A 24376-nucleotide genomic window follows, 5' to 3' on the forward strand; every position below is an offset into this window, starting at 1 on the left:
CTCAAGATTTGTATCTGCTTAGACTCTACTGATGTCCATTGATTGTCTTTGACATTTGATTAATCCTGGTACTTTACTTGATTAAAGCTAAATGAAACGACTGTATTAGGCTCACTGGATTCATTGCTTTTGACAAGGATTTCCACCCCAAATCCCTATCTTCTTGGTCGTAAGAAATAGATAGGATTACTAGTGCAGAAGATGAAACAAGAGAGCAGTCAGGTATTAGTAACTGTGTCTAAGCTGGATTTAAAACAAACTAACCAGTCATCCCTACTGGTGTAAGACGACAGCGTCTGCAGAAAGCAGGGGAGAACAGAGCCGTCGTCGAGGACAGAAAGGATTCATGCCGAGGCATCAAAGTTCAGGCCATGGAAATAACGCTGAAGGGGATTCCACTGAAGGTGGTGAATATTCCATGGAGGAATAATAACCTTAGCACTGTGCATACAGATCCTCCTCTCTCTGAACAAGGAGAAACCATCGTTGGAGTCTACCTGTTGGTGCTGGGTAAGTCAGAGACCATCTAACCTTAGGGATAGGTTGCTATTCTTCAAATAGTCATGTTCCTCCAAACGCCAGGCTACTGCTAAAAGTTTGTGCCCGCAAAAACGGCAAATGGAGATTTGGATTGGTTTGTTAACAACAGTATCTAACCTTAAATTAAAATGTCTAAACCAAATCTTTATAAGTGCCTTCTGCTCTAAAACTCAGGACCAAGTCAGGAAACATGATCTGCTACTCTAAACCTTTTTCCTTCTCAAATGTAGTTTTTAAATCTATTTAATTGTTTTTACTCTACAGTATAAATTTCATGGCATTATAATCAGTCTAATAATCCATCAAAAGTGAGTCTGAGGGATGATGTATATTCCTGCAAATTCCTGCACACATTTAAATAAGCAATAAACTGATTAGAAATCAAAGCTAGAAATCTAAAAATGGTAATAGACTCTCACTCAAAAATAGCATCTACTATTGGTCAGAGGCAGCCGCATACTTTCTCGGAACCACATCCGTTCTGTTGCTCTAATCTCCTGGTCCCGGCAGGAGAAGTAGCCTTTTCTGCTCCTACCTATGCCCCGGCTGTTTGGAGGTTGCTCAGAATGTCAAGCAGTTCTGGTTTCTCCAATTACTGGGTTTTAGCTATCCAGAGGCTCTTTGCTTTGGATTTGGACCGTATGACATGCCTAAAAGAATTTTTGCAGGTCAATGAACAAGTCCCAGGAGTAGAAGAAAAGCAAAACAAAAATCTCTGCAGGAACATGAAGCGTATACTTAAACCAAACATTTATCTCAACTGAATCTGAAAAAGGTGATTAGTGTTTGCTCTTTTTAGGTTCAGCATGACATTCTTGCTGGGTTTACTGGTTCTGTGTTCTGCCCTGAGTTTCCGAACTTCCTGTGGAAGGAGACATCATGAGGTGCTTCAACCAATCAGAAGCAGACTTGGGATGCCACAAGAGATACAGCCAATATTAAAAAAGGATTCTATTATTTTTAAAAACCACATTCATACAACTAGAGAGACCTCATAGGTTAAAAAACTATTACTGTAAGTAAAATCTCATTAAAAGACAAGTACTCAGAAATGAACTCGTACTTAAATTATTATTTAAAAGCTTTCTGTATCTCTAAGTTATTGAAACAAGATAATCAATATAAGAAATTGATATAATTTATTGACAGACAATTTATTTTGGGAGCTGCACTGAGATCATAAAAACATTCATATGTTAGAGATTCAGACTAGAAACACTGAACTATGAGCAACTCTTCTGCTGATCGTTAATTCTGCAATACATTACATCATCTATATTTGCATATTCTAGTAAACTACTTTTACCTGCACTATGACCCTCAATGCCTCATTATGTCTCTCTTTGCAGGTTGGTTATCATGGTTTGGAAACAGTCTGGTGATATTTGTGTTGTACCGGCAGCGGGCCTTACTCCAACCAACAGATTTCTTCACATTAAACCTCGCTATCTCTGATGCCAGTATCTCAGTGTTTGGCTACTCTCGAGGAATCCTGGAAATATTTAACATCCTGAAAGATGATGGTTATCTGATCACATGGATCTGGACTTGCCAGGTAAAAGAAATGTGAAGATAAATGCAAACAAATCTAAGATATTTTATGTATCCACGTCTTTTTTAGGTAAACCTTTAACTGTGCAACAAAATAAAGCTTTAAAAACAATTATAAAGATAGAAATGTTATTGTACAATGTTCTGAGCTGTAAGCAAGAATGGGTAAATTATCTGTCTTTGGGCAATCCCAGTTAATGCATTACATTACAAAGCAGCAGATGTTTTGCAATGAACAGAGCATGTGTGTGACTGAGTGCTAATGTATATACAAGGGATTTTGGTAATAGCCATGTAGGCAAGAGGTTAAACCTGTAATAAGATTAGCATGGTGGAGACATTTCAATGGGCAAACTCTTTTAGTAGCAAGTCAGTAACCAAATGGAGAACACGTATGAGCTTGGGCATTGATATTTTTGCACATTTTAATTATTTGCTCTTATTTTTCAGCACTAGGGCAATTTGCATCTGAAAGATTTAAAGTTAAAACAAATTTCTATGTGTAAGCTGTGGAGTGCACCATTCATCCATGTGTTTTCTTATCCCCTCATGGCCACAGCTCAAAATTAAATTGCTGTCATTCTTTCGCTTGGAATTCAAGCAGGCTATTTTTCTTGCTCAAGGCTAGCTCTGGTAGAAATGGTGATATCCGTTCAGAAGCGTAAAAGGAAACTCCCTGAAAAATCATAGAAAAACAAGGTGTTGAAAAGCTGTAGCGTGCCAGTCTTATTTTACCCTCCCCTGGGAGGTGGTCTGAGTTGGCTGGGACTTCAGAATATATAAGGGCATTAAATAAACGCATACTTGAACGTAGTTCACAAATTGTTGTTTATTTTTTTGTCATTCTTATACACCAATTTTGAATTAAAATCACAGTCGTCTGAAATGCAGGAACCAGAATGTGAATGTGAAAAATGTGATGACTGCTGGTAATTGGATTAAGAAAAAGGAAGATCAAGAAAGTAATCAGCAAAAGACCTGAAATGAGGTGTGTCACCTGGAAGTGACCCAGCAGGGTGCTGGGTGTTGCACACTTGGAGCTGAGCTGAAACACCGTAGCATAAAACCTTTTAAAACAGCTTGTGATTCTGAGATAATCAGCCTATAAATAACCCAATCCTTAGATAAGCAACAATAAAAGTTTCAAAATAGCTTGTAACATAAAGTTATGTTAATATTTTGTGTTTCTTTTAGTGTTCATAGGGGTTATCAACATGTAAGTTAAAGGTACAAGTAACAATGGATTACAGACTGGGTGAGAAGGTCACCTTATTTGTTTGTTGTTGATTGTTACCTATTTTTGATTGCTGTTATTATTTGTCATCAGCTCATATTTTGAGCGTATAGCATTGAATTGTTAAAAGGCAGGTTTTGGATCTCTGAATCTTCCAACCTGCATGTCAAAGTATGGGTATTAATGGGAATTGCTTTAAATTTTTTGTTACTTCATAACACTGTATTTTAACAAGCATTTCTGCCGTGACCGGCTGATAATTATTGTTGAAATGAGGCAACGATACTACGAGAGATTTGGATGAGTAACACCAAACAGTTCAATATGCTATGAGTTCACTATTTTAGTGAGAAAAAGTCAAGATACATAATGGTGACATTTTCTAATAGTTTTAAAGAACTTCTATAAGCAATTTGCACTTTTAGCACAGTTAGTATTGCTAACTGCAGCTTAATAATGAGCTCAGATGTCTGTGTGTGTACATGAAAGATTGAGAGCAGAAGGAGAGAAGCTGCACTTTGCTGAAGTAGGCCTAATTCGAGAAATTTGGTGGACACATAAATAAGAATTTTAAACTAAAGTATCGATGTGTATATTGTACATTGTAACTATGGATATTCTGTAATACAAAAACAAAACCAAAGAGCAAAGTGTACCGGAGTCAAATTCCCTGTTTGTATGTACGAACTTGGCAATAAAGCTGATTCTGATCTCACCACTTAGTATTGATCCAATACTGATCCTGAGTTGGCATTGATATTTTGGATCGATCCGCCCACCTCTAGGTTTATTGTTTTTCAGCGTGAGGAATGTCATGTGTGAATGTTAAGTCATCAAAATGCATGTGTCAAACTCTCATTGCTCGAGGGCTCTGATTAACACCGTTAACACAGCGATAACATCAGTAACTGAAACATCAGCCTCTATATATTCTCTATTTTGTAAATTGTCCTTCCATGTATCAAATTGTTGCAGCAGGCAGGCATCTTCTTCAAATCATATATGTTTTTTGGCAGATAGAGGCCGAAGGCAGAAAAGAATAATATAAATCTAAAAATAATTTAGTTAGCCTTCATGTTGTTGCTAAAGCTCTTTGCTGCTTACGCTTGATAAAGCCCCGAGTGTTACTGGAAGGTTTTTCTTCTCAGTTTTTATTACCTTAACAGTCCACCACAACGTTTACTGCTGCCAATGCTTTTAAAAAACAGTAGCTATCTAATTACAGTATACTAGCTATCTAGCTTGTGTTTTCTGTCTGCACAATAAAATATCATAGAAGGCCATGCTAAGCAGTAGACTGTTCACATTTGACTTCCCCTCATTTATTTAAACTAGTTAAACTTAAAATTTGTTTAATTTTCTGGTAAATCTTGCAGATTTATTTACATATATAGAAAACATTTATTTAAATATAATTTACAGTAAATCTTTGTACATTTTATTATTTAAGTATGCTAGAGCTTGTTGGCTGTAAACTTTATTTTTTTTAATCTTATTGACCTTTATTTTACCAGGGAAGGACTCATTGAGTTGAAAGATCTCTTTTGTAACACAAAAAACACAGTTTAAAACATTAGACATATAAAGATGACATTTTAACCATAAACCTGAAAGACAATGGATTGAGACCAAAAGCAGCATAAATGTCTACAAATGGATGATAAAATTTTGCAAAATTATCTGCAATCTGATGTGGATACATCTAACTTCTAGAGTAAAACCAACCAAAGTATGACCTATAGCAACACTGGACCATGGAGTCTGGATCAGTGGCCTCAGTCTAACATCTGATCAAAGAATGACGTAAATATCAGGTCTGAAAAGAGAGGATTTGTCCCATCTTTAATTGAAAGAAGACACTTTGAAGATGCGATGTGATAAATCACCTCTATCTGTGTTCTTCCAGGTAGACGGCTTCCTCACGCTGCTCTTCGGTCTTGTCAGCATCAACACCTTGACAGTTATCAGCGTCACCAGATACATCAAGGGTTGCCACCCGCAAAAAGGTCAGGACTACCTTCTCAGGGTGCAAGTGTGAAAACACAAAGAAGGCTTCATACCAGCATGGCTGCCATCTCTCAGATCCCACTGACCTTATCTGACAGAGAAGTGTGTTTCTGTTTTTAGCTGGGAAAATAACTACCATTCGTCTCCAGCATTTCCATTTATATTTCTTCAGCATGTTATTAAGACAATTTGAGGTAACATTTTCTATTTTGGAGATGTCAAAGAATGTCCTAATTACATGGAAATGAGGTTAAAAAACTGTATCTGATTTTACGGTGTTGGTAGTTGTTTTTAAAACACTGTGACTGCTGTGCCAATTAGTGGTAAGTGAGGGATATTGCCATTATGTGCCATAAAGTAGTCACAGAAAACAACTTATTTAGAACTGAATAGAGCAATTTAAACAATCTAAGATGTAAATTAACCACTTGGTCTGTGAGGTGAGTTTGTGCAAAAGCTATTTGAGTTTACACCGTTTTTAACCCTTGAACCTTTCTACATTTTGTCACATTACAACCACAAACTTCAGTTTCATTTGGAATTTATCTAGTAGGCCAACACAAAGTAAATAGAGTCCCAACAATTTACACAGATCAACACAGAAAGATCAATAAGACCAAGAGACACACCAGACAGGTCAGGGATGCATTTGTAAAGTTCTCACCCAGTCTGTGACCCATTGTGAAGGAAGTTTATTGCAGGGTTGGATTATAAAACAATATCCCAACCTTTAAAACATCTCATGGAGCGCAATACAATCCATTATCCAAACAGAAAGAGTATGGCTGTTGACCTAAACTGGATGGCAGGTAATAAGAGCATTAATCAGAGAAGCAGCCAATAAGCAATGGTCATTTTGGAGGAGTTGCAGGAATCCTAAACTCAGGACAAGGACAGGCATTAGTCTTTTACTCTACAAATCTTGCCTTTATGAAAAGAATGCCGCTGTTTTATAGAAAACCACGAGAATTCCTGTTTGCCATAAATATTTGGAAGAAGGTGCTGTGGTCAAATGAGACCAAAATGTAACTAATACATGCAATACCCTGTGTGAGGTGAAAAATAAACCATTTCCTCAGTGAAACATGGTGGTGGCAGCATCATGCTGTGGGGATGCTGTTCTTAAGAAGAGACAGGGTAGCCAATTAGTTAATTGTAGGGTGGATGGAGCTACATACAGGGCAATGCTGGAAGAAAACCTTCTAGAGGCTGCAACAGACTAAAATTTGACACAGAATCTATGGGAAGACTTTCAAATTGATGTCCAGAGAGCTACCTAATTTGAGCTTGAGATATTTTATGAAAGGAATGAGCAGAAATGTCAATCTCTACGTGTTAGAGCTGTTAGAGACATGCAGGAAAAGACCTCCAGTTCTAATGACATCTGAGTATTGACTCAGATGAGAATGAAAATTACACACTTTTCTTATCTTTGTTTGCAAAAAAAAATAATAACCATGTAAAATCTTATTTCCTACTCAAAATTATGCACAGATTTGTGTTGGTTTGTCATGAAAAACTCTGAAATACAATGAAGTGTTTGACAAAACGTGAAAAAGTCCAAGGTATTTGAGTACTTTTGCAATTCACTGTAAAACAGTGCTGAAGTATATTTTAGTGCTGCAAAAGAAGGAACTGACCTTTTTTAGTCTGAACAATCATTCCAACAGAGGTCCTTTTCAGATGCAAATGTTTGGTAAAAGCTGTCAATATAAGAAAGAACTTCATTGTTCAACAAATGTCAATGAGAGTGCTGACATTCATAAGAAGTGACAAGAATTTTGCTTTCTTCAAAGTCTCTCACTGTTTCTGTTCAGTGTTTGCCAAAGTTCCAACTCTTAACCTTTTTAAATTAAAATCAACCCTCCAATCAGGCTCACAATCTATATATTGTTGTTTTGATGCTACCTTTTTTTTCCTGTGTATTTTGCAGCAAACTGCATCAGCATTAACACCATTGCAATATCTCTAATCTCCATTTGGACCGGAGCATTGTTCTGGTCTGTTGCTCCGCTGCTGGGATGGGGCAGCTACACAGGTGTGTTTCAGCTTTGGGTCATGATGGCCCTTCACCAAGAACTACCTCTTTCTTTGCAACCGCCTACTTCTATTTAGTACCCTTAACAAAACCATTTCGTATCCATGTACTTTCTTAGTTTTTTTTTCGTATCCATTCCTTTTTAGTTTTTGTTTGCAGTTAGATATTTTATGGACAAAATAATACTAAAAATGTTTGAATCTCAGACATAATTTCAATTAATTGTGCCAACTGTTTGTTTTCTTTTTCTCTTATTAATGTTTGAATCAGTGGACTTCTATGAAATATGACATATTATGACCCCTGATCAAACCAAAAAATAAATACAAATAGCCTCCTACCAGTAGATATTAACCACATTTCCTAACTGTAGACTGAGTAGACTATCAAAAAATACTTTAAATTATCAAAGCAGGTATGAAAGATTCTGACAATAGGTAGGAACCGATGGATGGCTGGTATCAAGCAATCAAAACTGGAAAGCACAAAATGTCAAAAGGGCAAATAACCAGTACCTGCGTGCTCCATATGCAACCCAAACAAAAATAACAACATCAAAAGAGAATATAAGTTAATTTATTATAATTACTGAGCCATACCCTCATTGTCTGCATCTTGTGTTTCACAGATCGGGGTTATGGCACCTGTGAGGTGGACTGGTCCAAAGCCAATTATTCCACCATCTACAAGTCCTACATCATCTCCATCCTCATCTTCTGTTTTTTCGTCCCTGTGATGATCATGCTCTTCTCATATGTATCTATCATAAAAACTGTAAAGAACACAAATGCAATGTCCGCTGAAGGGTTTCTGACCGCACGACAAAGGAAGATGGAAAGAGACGTCACGAGGGTAGGTCCAGAGTGGAATCATGAAATAATTGGTTTGCAGACCTTAAAGGGAAACCACAATTATTGCTTTTTAATAAAAATACTAATAATTCCCCCCCACTAGATTTCTATTGTAATCTGCACTGCTTTCATCATGGCCTGGTCGCCGTACGCAGTGGTCTCCATGTGGTCGGCCTGGGGCTTCCACGTGCCGAGTACAACCAGCATCGTCACCCGCCTCTTTTCCAAGTCCGCCAGCTTCTACAACCCGATCATATACTTCGGCATGAGCTCCAGGTTCCGCAAGGAGGTCTCACTGCTGCTTCCATGCACGGCAGAGAGCAGGGAAGTGGTGCATCTGCAACACTTTAAAAACATCAAACCCAAAGCTGAAAATCTGCCCCAAGCTGGATCCCTTCCCACCCAGAGACCTGAGGAGAAATACTTGGCAAGAGAGCAGAACCGGTCCAACCCTGACAGCGACTCAGGGGTCAACAGTCCTTCTGAGACACCTCCTGAGATCTTCCACATTGATGTTCCCTCACACATTGAAACATCAGAGTACTGGTGTGACAGACTCTAAGACTGTTTAAACCAGCAGGACAAGGGGAGGGTTGACTGTGTTTTTTATTTTCTTCAGCTTACCCATGGTCATAAACAGATGTACCCATGTTTGTCATCAGTATGTGTGCTAATAAATTATCTTTTGAGGCTCAAATTGATTTTTTGACATTTTTGTTGAAGTACATTTTTTAAACATTTTGTTACAAATAGATCTCATCAGCATACAACATACAATACAATATCTCCCAATCAGTCTATAATAAGCAGAGGTTGGAGTAAATTTACTTCATATTCAGAAGGTGAAATGGAAAAATTATATCTTATGAAGTTACAATTTCAGTCAGGAAGGTTGTAAGTTTCTCACCAACCCTGACCTTAAAGTGCATTATGGCTGCATTTGTGAAACCTGACCTGGTGAAAGCTACAGTACAAAGCTGTTTGCTTGAAAAGTTCAAAAATTCATAGAAATATATTGTTAATGGTATTAGCTTGTGTTGCTAATAGCAGTTAGCCTGGTAGCTGAGCACAATATTTAGCAAATCCATGCGGTGTTTGAACTGGAAACTGGAAGACAGTTAAGTTGATTTATTATCTTTCAAATTCTGAATTCAAGGTAAGCACCATAACCATAAGTATCCACCAGTGCTCCTGGTTCATTGCCTTCCACTTCACTCTGACATGGCAGTTTCCATTGCACTTCTTCTCTACGAAGTCTCTGAAGACCCAAAGACGAATGTGCTTGAACAGCTCTGTTAGAACTTATTAGTGCTACTTTTCAGTTAATTAGCCTAGCTTCCACCTTGCAAATAATTAATACCCAAAACTTTCTGCGAGTAGCACGAAAGGCAGCCATTGCCTGCAGAGGAAGGCATAACCGACCTGTTTAAATCCTTTGTGGAGCAACCCAGCGGATGAAATGTGGAAGCAGTAAAGTGGCGAGACATGAGATGAGATGCTAACATCTGGAACCACTGAAACATACTTGACTTGCCTGAAGTATCTGGTGGTGTTATACTGTCTCGACATCATTGTGTCGGCCAGCTAACAACAGGAGCAGAGTGGCTCTGTTTTCTCAGGAAATCCAGTCCAAGGAGATGTGAATTACAGATTTTCTCTGTTGACAACATGTCAAGAGGAGGGCAGTGGAGCAACCCTGAAACTCAGTCTGCTCTCTTGATCTGCTTGGAGCAGAGGGAACTAATCTTGAACAAAGCTCCCCAGTGGCTTCTGCAGAGACTGCTATTGCACACACAATGAGCTCTTTCACAGCAGTACTTCAGACCTTAACCTTTGAATGGAAGGCAAGCATCCACAACACCTCATGTGTCAACAGTCTGCATAAACCAACTTTATCTTAGCAATTGGGAGTCATGTAAAGCTGATATTTGGCATTATGTGTTAGGAGGGCCTGTAGGGTTTGGTACAATAGTTTGACAAAAGGCCATTAACACCAAAGTGACCGTAGATATGATTCTGTCTGCAAAAACACTTGGGATTGTCCTATCTAGTGAAACTGCTCTGCTATGAGCTGCAGACATCTTCCGGATAAATATTCTGCAGAACATTTTACCAGTAATACCTTAATAGTAATAGTTTTTCCTTTTTTGTTGCACTTTAACAACAAACTATTAGTTTTAAAAGCTGTCATTGGACATATAACCACAGTTTATGGAACTTATCAATAGTCCTCGCTAGGTTTAATCTCTAAACCATTTAGTATGCATTCATCATTGCCAAATTACTCCTGAATCATTTGGCAAAGTTGCTGTTCTTTCTTGGAGTGTTTTTAGTCTGAGAGTGCCTACTATCTTGGATGAGAAGCAAATCCATGCATGGTCTCAAGATGCTTAATTGTCTGTATGACAATGGACTCAGGGTACCATTCACCTTTTCTTCTCTGGAAAGTCCTTTTTCCAGACGACCCAAAACGTCCAAAGGGGTTCTTATCAGAGAAAATACCTTTAACCCAGCCCCTGCAGTCCAATCCCAGTACTTAGTACATTAGGCAACCTTCAAGTGGCTTCTTTCATCCCCTTCTTGACACTTGCAGCTGCCTGCTGCCAGTCTTGAGCAAGCTCTGCAGTGGTGACAACCTATAGCTGAATCTACATGAGCCAGTCCTGGCACTTCCTGGGCTTTCTTGTGTACTTTGAAGCTTTTTTCACAGCAACTCAAACTCGCTCTTTGAAGTTCTTAAAAATTTGATAAATTACTATGAGCAGCGGGCTGCACGGTGACGCAGTTACTGTTGCCTTGCAGCAAGAAAGTCCTGGGTTCGACTCCCGGCTGGGGTTCTTTCTGCATGGAGTTTGCATGTTCTCCCGGTGCATACGTGGGTTCTCTCTGGGTACCCTGGCTTCCTCCCACAGTCCACAAACATGATTGTTAGGTTGACTGGTCTCTCTACATTGCCCTTAGGTGTGAATGGGTGTGTGCATGGTTGTTTGTCCTGTGTGTGTCTGTGCTGCCCTGCACTGGACTGGCGACCTGCCCCCCCCATAGACTGCTGGAGATAGGCACCAGCTTCTCTGAGACCCACTATGGAAGAAGCGGTAGAAAATGATTGACTATAAGCAGCATCATGCTGGCCTTTTAATGCAAAGTGAAGAGGACACTTCATTTTGCTTGGAGATGGTAAAAGCATTTTGTGTGATCACTCTTCATAGCAACCTGGACTTGATGCGATTTGCTCCAATAACAAACAAGACTTCTCAGAGCTTTTGGTCAGGACTGCAACATAAGACCTATTTTCTGACTGAGCATTATAATGTGTGAAAGAAAACAATGTGCATCTGTGGCTTCTGTCCTTTTCTTACAGCTCTGGTTTGCTTCTCTGTCTGGGTGGGAAGCTGAAGCCAGAAGTGGGATGGGTAAATGAAGAAACATTCCTGACCCATCATGATCCCCAGCCAAGGATGCTGCTACACAAGTACATGCAGTGAAAGAAGAGGAAGGCTGGGCATGAATATGGCTTTTTAATGCATATGAGATACATTTTTCACAAGATTTAGGTCCAGAATTGAATGAAGATACTTGAAGCCTTCAACATGTTTTCTTCCAGGATTGCCCTGTATTTAGCTCCATCAATCTTGCTAACAACAATAGCCCGCTTTCTTGTCCAAGTTTACAACTACTAGTGCTGTTGTGAGATTCCCCCATCTAAGCTGTGGACCACTACAGCTCCTCCAGAGTTACCTTTTGGCTGCTTGTCTGATTCTTACTCACGTAGATTTGTGGTTGTCATTCTCTTAAACCATTGCAGATAAGGGACTGAACAGAGCTCTGGGAGATTAGAGATAACATTTTGGGATATTATTTATTAATCTTACCCTGCTCCAAACTTCTCCACAACTGTATCCCAGACCTGTGTTCCTCGGATTTGATTGAAGCAGTTTGTTCACCAATGCTCTCTAACAAACCCCTAAATCCCTTACAAAACAGCTGGATTTGTACTGAGATAAAATTACACGCAGGTGGACTCCATTTACTAATCAGGTGACTTTGTTGCAGTTAAATTGGGGTCTGTCAGGTTTTAATTAGGTAAATCCTTTTTCCATTTTGCTGTTTTAACGTGACAAATTGAGAGGGTTCCTGAGGTGTGAATACTTTTGCAAGGCGCTTCCCATGCTGCGTCAGCCCTCTCCTCTCAGCCGCGGTGTGCTGATCTCTCTCTGGCTGGGTGAAAAACTGAAGCCTGAAGTGGGACGGGCAAACATAGGGGGGAAAACTCTGGACCCGTCCTGCTCTCCGCTTTTAATCAACACAGCTATCCAGCCGAAACTCCAGGTGGAAGGATCGCTGCTCCTCGGTTCATCCAGAGGAGGACTACCTGGAAAAGATTCCGCATGGGATTACTTTTTAACGCGGACGGGATTAAGTTACCTCCTCAGGTAGGCTAAAGGCTCCTTCTTTGCTCTCCGGGGAGGTTTTGATCCAGGAGCTGAGAGGCAGCTCCAGCATGTGGACGGAGGATTTGATTTTCGGTTTCTTTTGATTTTGTCCGGCTTGAGTGAATTGTCAATTTGCCAGATGATGCATCATTATTTTGAGATAAATCGCTTTGTACTAGCTCAATAAACGTATTCAATATGGACGTTTCACCAACATAACTGGAGGTTTTGCTTTTTTTTTTTTTTTTAAATAAACTAACCAAAACCGTTTGTTTTGAAATTCATGCTTGTTAATTTCATATGAAGTTAAATATATAAAGGTTGCTTAAATAAACCCATAGCGTCCTTGTTTGGTTCACCATGACACCAATGTGCTATGTTTAATGCATAACTATACTGAAAATGGCTAAAAACAAGTGAAATGATATGTATTTTTTTCTATCTAGTCTCCTAAATCTTTATTTTAATTTATTTCTGACTGTAACAGAGAGGAACGTTTTTATCTTGAACTAAGTTTGACGTCTCTGTGCATTTCTCCTGATTCTTCTTCATGTTTTGAAGGAAGATGATTAAGCACAGGTGGTCCCATCATAACATGTCCAGCAACAAGCTGTAGCTTGCACTGCGCTGATTGCCAAGCGTTAAAGTAGTTCAGCCTGTGAGGAGTGCAATAAACAAAAAGCAGCAGCAGGAGTGACTGTAGAGACATGCTGGAATAAGATTTATTTTTTTTCCTCTGTTGCTGCAGCGTTTTTTGGGAATTTAACATGTCTGCAGCTCAGTACTGACACATTTGAATGGTGGGGTTTAACACTCCCTGGTAATGTGTGTAAATAGTCTGGCTTAAGGTTTGCTTTTTCTCGGGAACACGGTAATACCAAGTTCTCAAATAAGTCCCAATCCCTTCCAGTTCTTAACCCTCGATGTATCTGCTCTGACCACTGCAGAGAAGGAATGTGTGTGCAAGTAGGGAATAACACTCCTTATTTTTAGCATTAATCTGTATGCAAAGATCCCACTAATGTGTGGAAACACAATTTTAATTGCACAGTGTTTTTAGAGCTCATCATGAACTTTCAAGCCTTTGTAAGACATGTGTGGTCTCCCAACCCATATTGTGCACATCCTGTTTGGAGTGTAGCTTCTGCATACCTTTGAAACACCTGCCAGGTATGTTATGCATCCTGCTTTCTTTGATTTGCCCTGGTTAGGCACAACACCAAAAATGTTGATTTCACTGAGAAAAACCAACCAGACAGCATTTGAATAGAATAATCAGCTATGTGTATGAACCCACCTAAAGTTGTGCTGCACATGTAATAGTTTCCCATTCTGAGCTGCACTTTAATTCCCAAAACTATGTGATCTCTTTGGGCTTATTTACTTTCTAAAAAGTGATCGAAGCCAGAGTTCATAACCTAGAATTAACTTCATATATTTGCACATCAGTGTTTATTGTGTAGTATATCTGTGTCCTCAGTCTACTGAAAAATCAGCCCAAGGATGCTGGAGTTTATCAGTATGATTCTTCTTCACCTTCCAAAAGTGTTAATATCCTTTTTTAAATGTTTCCACATGTTGTTACGTTACAACTAGAAACTCCATTTTGGGGAATATATGTAACAGACCAACACAAAACAGCATATAATTGTGACGTGGAAAGAAAGGTAATACATGGTTTTTAATATTTTTGCAAATAAAAATCTAAAAAGTGGGGCATGCATTTATATTGAGCATTCCTGATTTAATACTTTGTAGAACCACATATTGCTGCACTAACACTTGTAAGTCAGTCTTTCCCCATTCTTCTTTGCAAAGTAGCTCAAGTTCAGTCAGGTTGGATGGGGAGCAACTGTAAACATCAAATTACAAATCTTGTCAGCGATTCTAAATTGTATTTAGGTCTGGACTTCGAGCAGGTCATTCTAACACATGGATATGCTTTAATTTAAACCATACCAATGTAGCTGTATGTTTACTATCAGTCTGCTGGAAGGTGAACCTCCTGCCCAGTCTTAAGTCTCTTGCAACATCTAACAGGTTCTCTTCCAGGATTCTCCCTTATTTAGCTCCATCCATCTTCACTTCAGCTCCAACCGGCTTCTCTGTCCCTGCTGAAGAAAGGCAACACCACAGCATGATGCTGCCACCACTGTGTTCTACTGTTGACAGTGTGTCTTTAGCCTGATGTGCATTGTTTGTTTTCAACACGCATGGCTTTTTTCTTACAGAGGAAACATTTCCAGTACTCATGGATTAAGTAGGGAGGCATCCTATATGTTTTTGATGCGTCCCTGCTTAAGACACCTGATTTGAACGAATGTGTCAATAACAAGCCTATTGCAGAAGATGGTAAACTGCCAAAGAAATAGTTCCCGTATTTAACTCAGGTGTAGTGGAGGAAGGACATATGTAAACTATGCAGGACTATGAATTACCAGTTTCTGGAATGAACAGTGCTCCATAAGATTTTAAGATCTTGAGATTTGCACTAATTAGGTGACCTTTGAAGAAAGTTGTGATGGATTTTATTTAGGGGTGTCAGAGTAAAGCAACTGGAATAGTCTACAAATTCATGCAACACTTTTCAGATTTTTATTTGTGAAAAACATGTATTCATTTCCTTTTACTTGATAACTATGCACTACTTTGTAGAAGGCATAAGAAGTGAGAGAGGTGCAACATCGTACCCCTTATCTAACTCTTAAATGTGAGACATGACACTTGCACAGTGCAACACAGTGTAAATGTGACCCATTTGTGTTTATAAATAGCAAAGTTGACAAGCACGTAATAAGCTGTCCTAAACCTCTGTCAGTTTTTTGTTCGTTTGTTGAATGCTTGGGTGCATCTGAGGTTGCATTCTCTGTGTAAACCTTTAGAATCAGCTATCTTCAGTGCAAGAAATTCCCTGCTTTTTCCAGAGAAGACATCATTTTCTCTTTGTGTAATTACTCAGGGAAGCCTCACTTTAGAAACACAAAATAAGAGGGGTGAAATTATTATTTTGTTACTTTAATGTCATCCTTCCCTGCAGAGGTGCATCATAGCCAAATTGATGCTTTCTTAGAAGCATTTACTGAACGTGACTGCATTTAGGAAACATTAGGTTTAATATTTCCTGTCGGGCAGCTTATCTCCCATGGGTGTGCAGATGATGTCTGCTGTGCTCCTGTCTCATATTGCTCTAGATGCACATATCTGTTCCAGCTTGTTCACAGTCTGCGTCCTCCCTCTGAGGACAAATTGTAGTGCTGTAGTCATATGCCTACATGTCACAGCTCAGCGCACTGGAAAAAACACGTTGGCGCACACCAGTGCTGCAGCGGGGAAGGTAATGTTTATAGTTTCCTGCAGAGGATGAGAAATCAAACACTTTACACACTTAAAACGTTTGGAACAATTTATTTTATTTGATTGGGGAAAAGCCAGCAGAGATTTCAGGAAGTTTAATTATTAAATAGTCCAGTTGATTATTCCATGCTCTGGAGTTTCTCTTGAACAGATCCATGCTTACACTGTACCACAAGGAGTTTTGTTGCACAGACAATAGGTTGATTTTCACTGTTTTCAGTCCCAATGTTAATATATTAAAACACAAGTTGCAGCTTGTCATAAAACCTATTTACCAAACTTAACAACAGCATCTATTTCCACATCATGTCTATGAGAACATAGTATTTTAGAGTAAACAGCACTTAGAAATGTCAAAACATAACATTCGTGCTATTACATCTGGCTGTAAAAATCAATGTTAATATTTGGTACAGTAGCCGTTGTTTGCAATTACAGAGGTCAAACGTTTCCTGTAGTTTTTCACCAGGTTTGCACAAACTGCAGCAGGGATTTTGGCCCATTCCTCCACACAGATCTTCTCCAGATCAGCCAGGTTTCTGGGCTGTTGCTGAGAAACACGGAGTTTGAGCTCCCTCTTATGATTTTCTATAGGGTTTCCCAAATTCTCGCAATACATGGCCCCGGTCATCCTCTCCTTAATACAGTGCAGTCATCCTGTACCATGTGCAGAAAAACACCCCCAAAGCATGATGCTTCCACCCCCATGCTTCACAGTAGGGATGGTGTTTTGGGATGGGACTCATCATTCTTCGTCCTCCAAACATGGTGAGTGGAATTAAGACCAAAAAGTTCTATTTTGGTCTCATCTGACCACAGAACTCTCTCCCATGACTCCTCTGGATCCGCCACATGGTTATGGGCAAACTTAAGACGGGCCACGAGGTGAGATCTTGCATGGTGCACCAGTCCGAGGGAGATTGTCAGTCATGTTTAGCTTCTTCCAATTTCTAATAATTGCTCCAACAGTTGATCTTTTTTCACTAAGCTGCTTGGCAATTGCTCCGTAGACCTTTCCAGCCTTGTGGAGGTCTACAATTTTGTCTCTGGTGTCTTTGGACAGCTCTTTGGTCTTAGCCATGTTAGTAGTTAGAGTCTTACCGATTGTGTGGGGTGGACAGGTGTCTTTATGCAGCTAACGACCTCAAACAGGTGCTTCTAATTTAGAATAATAATTGGAGTGGAGGTGGACTTTTTAGAGGTGGACTAACAGGTCTTTGAGGGCCAGAATTTTTGCTGATTGGCTGGTGTTCAAATACTTATTTGCAGCAGCAACACACAATTAATGATAAAAAAAATCATACATTGTGATTTCCAGATTTTCTTTTTTTTGATTATGTCTCTCACAGTGGACATGGACCTAAGATGAAAATTTCAGACCCCTCCATGATTTCTAAGTGGGCGAACTTGCAAAGTCGCAGGGTGATCAAATACTTATTTTCCTCACTGTATAAGTGATCTTCAGAAAATATATCACTGAAGACCACTAAAAATGGATTGTCTGGCCATGTTATGGCCTGCATAATCACAAGGAAGACTGCTGACTTGACAGTTGTCCAGCAAACCGCTATGGACTCCGTCCACACAGAGGGTAAGTCACAAAGGGTATTAAATAAGATGGATGTACACATACTGCTGTTTCCAAGCATAATAATGGAAAATTGAGTGTAACTGAAAGTGGGGTATAAAAAGATTCACAAGCAACAGCACATGAGCTAAAACTGTTGCATTCTTTGTGTTAACACTCTTAAACTGGTGACGTCAGAAGCCTCTTAACTGGACAAAGGAGCAAAAGGACCAGACTGTTGCTCGGTGGTCTGAAGTCATCTTTTCAGATCAAAGGGAAGTTTGCATTTCATTTGGAAATCAAGGTTCCACAGTTGGGAGGACGAGTAGAAAACCACAGTAGTTCAGTGATGAACTACTGTGGTTCAATGTCATCTGCTGGTATTGCTCCACAGGGATTTATCAAGTCCACAGTCAACGCAACTATTTACCAGAAAATGTTGGCGCACTTCATGCTTCCTCCTGCTCACGAGCCTTATGGAGATGCTGATTTCATTTTGCAGCAGGAATTGGTGCCTGATCACACTGCCAAAAATACCAATACCTTTTTTAATGACCATGGCATCACAGTGCTTGATTAGCACTTTTTCTAATTTCCTGGGAAGCCCAATTTTGATTTTTCATTTATCTGAAAGTCATAATCATCAGAATTAACAAAAATAAACACAATATATCGCTCTGTGTTTGATAAATCTGTATGAGTTTCTCTTTTGAATCGAATGACTGAAATCGCAGTTTTTGATATATTACCCGTGAAGTTGTTGGATTTTGTGGGGCTGTTATGGTCGATACACCTCTTCAGCATCACAAGGAGGACTGAGACACCACCTATGAGGTGGCAGACCTGGGTGTTAGCCCCAATTTCTAAGAAGGATGACTGTAAAAAGCATTAAAACTACTGAGGAATCCCAGTTCTCAGCCTCTCTGTAAAAGCTTATGTTGCAGTTGAGGAAACGAGGCTCCAACTGTCAAACCTCAGGTTCAGGAGGAGCAGTGTGGCTTTCCTCTAGCCTGTAAAACAGTGAACCAGACCCGTAACCTTGTGTAGTAGTTTAGAGGGTCATGGGAGCTTGGTTGTTCACTCTTGATGTGTTTTGTGGACCTGGAGAAGCCTTATAACAATTTTTCTCAAGGCATTCTGAGAGGGAGCTGGAGGAATATGGGATATCCAAGATGGCGCCGCAGATGGTCGCCTCGGCGTGTTGGTGCGCATTGTTTTTGTTTTTTGTTTTTTTTAAACGGTCTTCTGTGATGGTACCCGGAGCTCTCTCACCAGAGAAGAACTCATGAACATCAGGGCTACTACACCAGAGGAGTTATTTCCAACTTTTCTGCCTACTGCTCTGGAATTTTTGGACATTCTGGTCAAAGGTGCGCTCACCTTTGTTCACGCGGTGAAATGCCGGAAGAGAGGGAAACGGGCTGGGGTGCTGGTACGACTTCGCCAGCGTGGACTACGAACACCGTTACCTGGAATATTTCTCTCTAACGTGCGCTCACTTCCCAACAAAATTGAGGAACTACAACTGCTGTTGGGGAAAAACAGGGACTTTTATTCATCTGCAGTTTTGTGCTTCACGGAAACGTGGCTGTGTGGATTAATACCGGACTCTGCGCTGCAGCTGGCAGGATTCCAGCTCTACAGAGCGGACAGAGACACGGAACTCTCCGGCAAAGCGAAAGGTGGAGGAATCTGTTTTTACCTCAACAGTGGTTGGTGCAACGACGTGACAGTGATTCAGCAGCACTGTTCTCCAGACCTGGAATCCTTCATCATAAACTGTAAGCCTTTCTATTCCCCCCGTGAGTTCGCTTCGTTCATCCTGGTTGGTGTTTACATCCCGCCGCAAGCTAACGTGCAGGTCGCACAGCGCATGCTCGCCGACCAGATACTGAGTGTGGAGCGGACCAACCCGGACTCCTTAGTAATCGTCGTTGGCGACTTTAACAAAGGTAATCTCACCCACGAACTCCCCAAATATAGACAGTTTATTAAATGTCCGACCAGAGAGGACAACATTCTGGATCACTGTTACACCACCATCAGAGACGCTTATCACGCCGTCCCACGTGCTGCACTGGGCCAATCCGACCACATCATGGTCCACCTGATTCCTGCATACAGGCAGAAACTAAAGCTCTGCAAACCTGTTGTGTGGACGACAAGGAAGTGGATCAGTGAGGCTGTGGAGAATCTCCAGGCGTGTTTAGGCTGTACAGACTGGGATGTGTTCAGGAGTCCGCGTACAGATGGGAGGTGGACCATCTGTTGGACTGGTGCAGCCAGAACAACTTTGAGCTCAACGCTCTAAAGACAGTAGAGATGGTTGTGGACTTCAGGCAGAACCCAGCCCCACCTGCCCCCATCACCACCTGTGACTCCACAATTGACACTGTGGAATCTTTCCGCTTCCTGGGAACCATCATCTCCCAGGATCTCAAGTGGGAGCCAAACATCAGCTCCCTCATCAAGAAAGCCCAGCAGAGGATGTTCTTCCTGCGGCAGCTGAAGAAATTCAACCTGCCAAAGACTATGATGGTGCACTTCTACACAGCCATCATTGGGTCCATCCTCACCTCCTCCATCACCATCTGGTACGCCGCTGCTACAGCCAAGGATAAGGGCAGGCTGCAGCGTGTCATTTGGTCTGCTGAGAAGGTGATTGGCTGCAGTCTACTGTCGCTCCAGGAACTGTACACCTCCAGGACCCTGAAGCGGGCAGGGAAGATTCTGGCTGATCCCTCCCACCCCGGTCACAGACTCTTTGAAACTCTCCCCTCTGGCAGGAGGCTGCGGTCCATCCGGACCAAAACCTCACGCCACAAGAACAGTTTTTTCCCATCTGCCACCAGCCTTGTTAACAAAGCCTGGAAACCACCCTGACACTGTCCCTTTCCCCCACAACCCCCACACCCCTCCTTTTTTTGCTGACAGGACACCTGTAACCTGTAACTCTATGCATTACATTAACGCTCAGCTTGGACTCCTGCTTTACTTGCACTGCCATACTTGCAAACTGATCATCTGCACTGTTGTATTGCTCTTGAATCTTATACTGCTCTATATTTACTCTCACTCACTTAAAACTGTGCACATATATTTATATTATATTGTAGATATGTTTATACTGTTTAATTTGTACTGTATTGCACTGACTACGCCAAAACAAATTCCTTGTATGTCCAAAAACGTACTTGGCAATAAAGCTTTTCTGATTCTGATTCCAGGGTTGCTATGAAGGTCCAACCTGTCCTAACACCAAGGCAAAAGCTGCACATTCACAGCACTGAATAGTTCCCAGTAGCAGGATGGACTCCACCAGGGCTCCCCCTTGTCCCTGGTCCTGTTTGTGGAGTTCAAAGGCAAGGCCTTAAGGCGTATGCATGGATAGGAGGGTGTCTGGTTTTGGACACCTTAGGGTCTAACCTTTTGTCTTGAGCTTTTTGGGGATGATGTGCTTCTGTTGACGTCTTCAAACCATGACCTTCAGAGTGCACTTGAGCATTTTGTTGCCAAGTGTGAAGCAGGCAAGATTAAGGTCAACTTCTCTAAGTCTGAGGGCACAGTAATCAACCTGAAAAGGTGGACTGTCCCTTCCAGTATAGGGATCAGTCACTGCCTCAAGTAATTGCGGGTGCTGCTCTTGTCTGTTGTGGTGAAGAAATAGATTACCCAAAAAGCAAGGCTCTTGATGCATTGGTCCATCTACATTTGTACCCTGATCTAAGGTCATGAGATATGAATCATGACCTCTGTCTGAAATAACTTTCCTCTGCAGGGTTCCTGGCCTTAGGAGTAAGGTCAGGATCTGCATCAGTCAGAGAATCTCAGAAGAGCTGCTGCTCATCGGCATCAAAAGGAGTCAGTTGAGGTGGTTCATGCATCAGATAAGAATCCCTCCTTGGAGTTTCCCTTTGATGGTTTTCTGGCAACGTGATACTGAGAGGAGACCCGGGACAGAACCAGAACACGCTGGAAGGGACTATAAATGCCTTCTGACCATGGAACCCCAAGAATTAGCTGGGAGGATGTTGCTGGGGAGAGGGATGTCTTGGGTTTCCCTCTGGGACCTGTTGCCCCCGTAAACCAATATCTCATAAGTGGAAGACGATGGGTGGATGGAAGAAAATTACAAAAACAAAGCAACAGCTAATCACACCTACAGTCAGATGTGTTGTCAGCAGGAGCAACTGTTCGTTTCTAGTTCTTTCATGGTGGCAGAACCAGCTGCAACAAATATTTGAAAGTAACAGTGATCGCATCACGCTGCTGTATAAAGTAAACACCAGCTCGAGTTGCTGATGGGAACACACAGGATGCCAGGCTCTCGGGAGGAACTCTGGGATGTTGCTCTGTCATGCTCTCATATGCTGTAAGGAGGCTTTTTCTTGCTGTATGTCACTGTTCATGATTTGCTGTGCAGTAACAGCATAATAATGACACATTACAGTGCATGGAGCAAAGCTTCAGCCACTTTCTTCCTAACATGCAACACGTGCCACAAGCATGCTTGATGTTCTTATGTGTGTACGACTTGTGCATCTAAATGACAGATGCTGAGGGAGAATTTCTCCTTGCTGTAAACAGACTATTTCCAAGCAGGATCCAGCTTGATGTGGTTGTCACCCTCTAACAAAGAAACCCTGTAAGGGCAGTCCTCCATTCCTTTCTCATTAGATTATGTCTGTGTGTGCTCTCTAATAAAACTGACTGCATGGACGTTGGTGGGTGGATTTCTTTACGCTGTTTTATCTCACATGTTAGACAGTGAGTTTGCGGTTGGCTAAAATACTGTCTTTACGTTAAATGACTGATATTTGAAGCTTAACATGACTTATAATAAAAGAAAAATGTGAAACTGGTCATTTTAGCTGCTTGAGCACAACTTTGCTTTCAGAGTGGTTTCAGGCTACGGTAACCAACAGAAATGTTTTGTTTGGTCTTGTTTCCAGCAGAAATAATTAAAGATGCGCTGATCAAAGATTTATGGCTGACTTTTGTTTCCAGTTTTTGTAAAACTTTGAACTGCCCTGTTGAAAAGTGGTAAAATTAGGCCTTCCTGCCATGAGGAATCATTAATTATTATTATCAGGATCAGAGGCAACATCCTGTATGTGTGAGACAGATCAGCTCCTATAAAACAAGTTTTAAACTAAGGTAAAATGATTTAAAGTTGACATTTTATCTTTAGCATCTTATATCATCAATTCCAAATGTTTGATGGAAAAGAATTAAAAATAAAAACCTATAATCACAATGATTTTAGTAAATATTAAACAATTATTATTTAAAACAATTACAACCTGAGTTTGGAAGAACAATGCAACTACTGCACTTAAGTGAAGCGAATTGCCTTAAACATGGCATTTTCCATCATACCTTCCTGTTGAATCTTCTCATAAAATAGCAAACAAAGTATGTATTGAAATGTACATTATATTAAAAGAATAAAATAAAATCAGAAGTAAAATTTACTTCAGTAATATCTAGAAAACAAATTACAAAATATATTAAAATTTAAATACACAAAATAAATTATAAATAAATGTAACATTAGTTAAATAAAAGTTGTATAACTAATAAAAAAGACAAATAAATTTGCTCACATGTTTTGGTACACTGAGCTACTGAAAGATCCTATAGCTATAACTGAGCTCAGAATTATTTAGATTTGGATTTGAAATAACTGACATTCAACCTAGGAATTCATTTCTGATAGGAAATGAGATTGGCATCTCTCAACAGGTAATACAACTATGTAAAAAGAGTTAAAATAAAAATTAGACATTTTTATTAACATTTTATTTTAACAATGGCATGACAAAAATTATTTATTTTAATACCCTACTCAATCATCAATGGAACAATCTTTGTTGGCTTTACAGCAGTCAAATCCTTCTTATAATTGCTGACCAGCTTCTTGCATGTTTCCAAGTCTTTGAGATTGGAAGGCCTCCTTGTCATGACCCTAATCTTTAGCTCCCTCCACAGATTCTCCATGAAGTTCAAGTTGTGACTCTGGCTGAACCACAAAAAAATGGTTTTACTCCCAGTCAGAGAAATAATTAAAAAATACTTTAAACTTAAATCTGCCAGGTGTATAAAACATGTTGGGCTTAAGTACACGTTCTGGAAAATCATATTTGGTAAATTCCAGTGAGTTTGTTGCTCACAGATCAGTCTGTGTTTAAATATCAGATGTTTGCACACATTCCTTGTGTTGCTGAGTGGTGCTGACACCATGGAGTAGCCAATCTTGCACATTATGTGTTTTTGGTGCACATCTGAGTTTTCAAATCCCTCACAAACTAATACTACCTCTTTCTTTTATTCAATACTGCCTCTGTTGCGGGCACAGATTTTTCTCCATTAATGCAGTTTTGGCTTTTCCATGTCCGACACAAAATGGGTGCCGTCTATCGTGGGATGTTTTGTACAGACCTTGCATCAATTCATACCCACAAGGGGTACCTTTGCTGCTCTTCCTCTCCTCTTCTTACCATCGTTACCAGAGCTGACTTTTTAAACACTGAAGCTAATCAGCGTTCAGCCTTTAAAAAGGATAGAAAGGATCATCTATTTAACATAACAGCGCACTTACAATGTGGAATATGCTCAAATACTAAAATGAAAAATGTATTGATGCTTATGTTTTAGACTGTAAACATCAGTCTCTGTGTACCTTTCCTAGCGAATGTAGATCCTTACCTTTCCAACCTTTCTAAATGCAGCATGTTTCATGACACAGGTAAGGAACTCAAAAAGCTAAAACAGAGCAACTTTCCTGTAATACGTTGTAAT

General features: G+C 40.3%; 2 protein-coding genes across 5 annotated transcripts in view; both read left to right on the plus strand.

Moving 5' to 3' along the window:
- Positions 1-268: 268 nt before the first annotated feature.
- On the plus strand, positions 269-8918 carry LOC124859295 (opsin-5-like). The gene is made up of 6 exons (XM_047352008.1): positions 269-510; positions 1890-2095; positions 5232-5331; positions 7266-7370; positions 7999-8222; positions 8325-8918. The coding sequence occupies exons 1-6, from the start codon at positions 372-374 to the stop codon at positions 8781-8783; spliced, it is 1233 nt and encodes a 410-aa protein (XP_047207964.1). The 5' UTR covers positions 269-371; the 3' UTR covers positions 8784-8918.
- Positions 8919-12316: 3398 nt separating this feature from the next.
- vit (vitrin) overlaps positions 12317-24376 on the plus strand; it is a 56125-nt gene continuing 44065 nt past the window's right edge. For 3 of the 4 annotated variants that reach the window (XM_047352253.1, XM_047352255.1, XM_047352256.1), the window contains exon 1: positions 12317-12654. The gene's annotated coding sequence lies outside the window, so the exon portion shown is untranslated. The remainder of the gene's footprint in view (positions 12655-24376) is intronic. The other variant, XM_047352257.1, reaches the window with a different exon arrangement.

This window comes from Girardinichthys multiradiatus, chromosome 22 (assembly GCF_021462225.1).
Source record: "Girardinichthys multiradiatus isolate DD_20200921_A chromosome 22, DD_fGirMul_XY1, whole genome shotgun sequence".
Lineage (NCBI taxonomy): Eukaryota > Metazoa > Chordata > Actinopteri > Cyprinodontiformes > Goodeidae > Girardinichthys > Girardinichthys multiradiatus.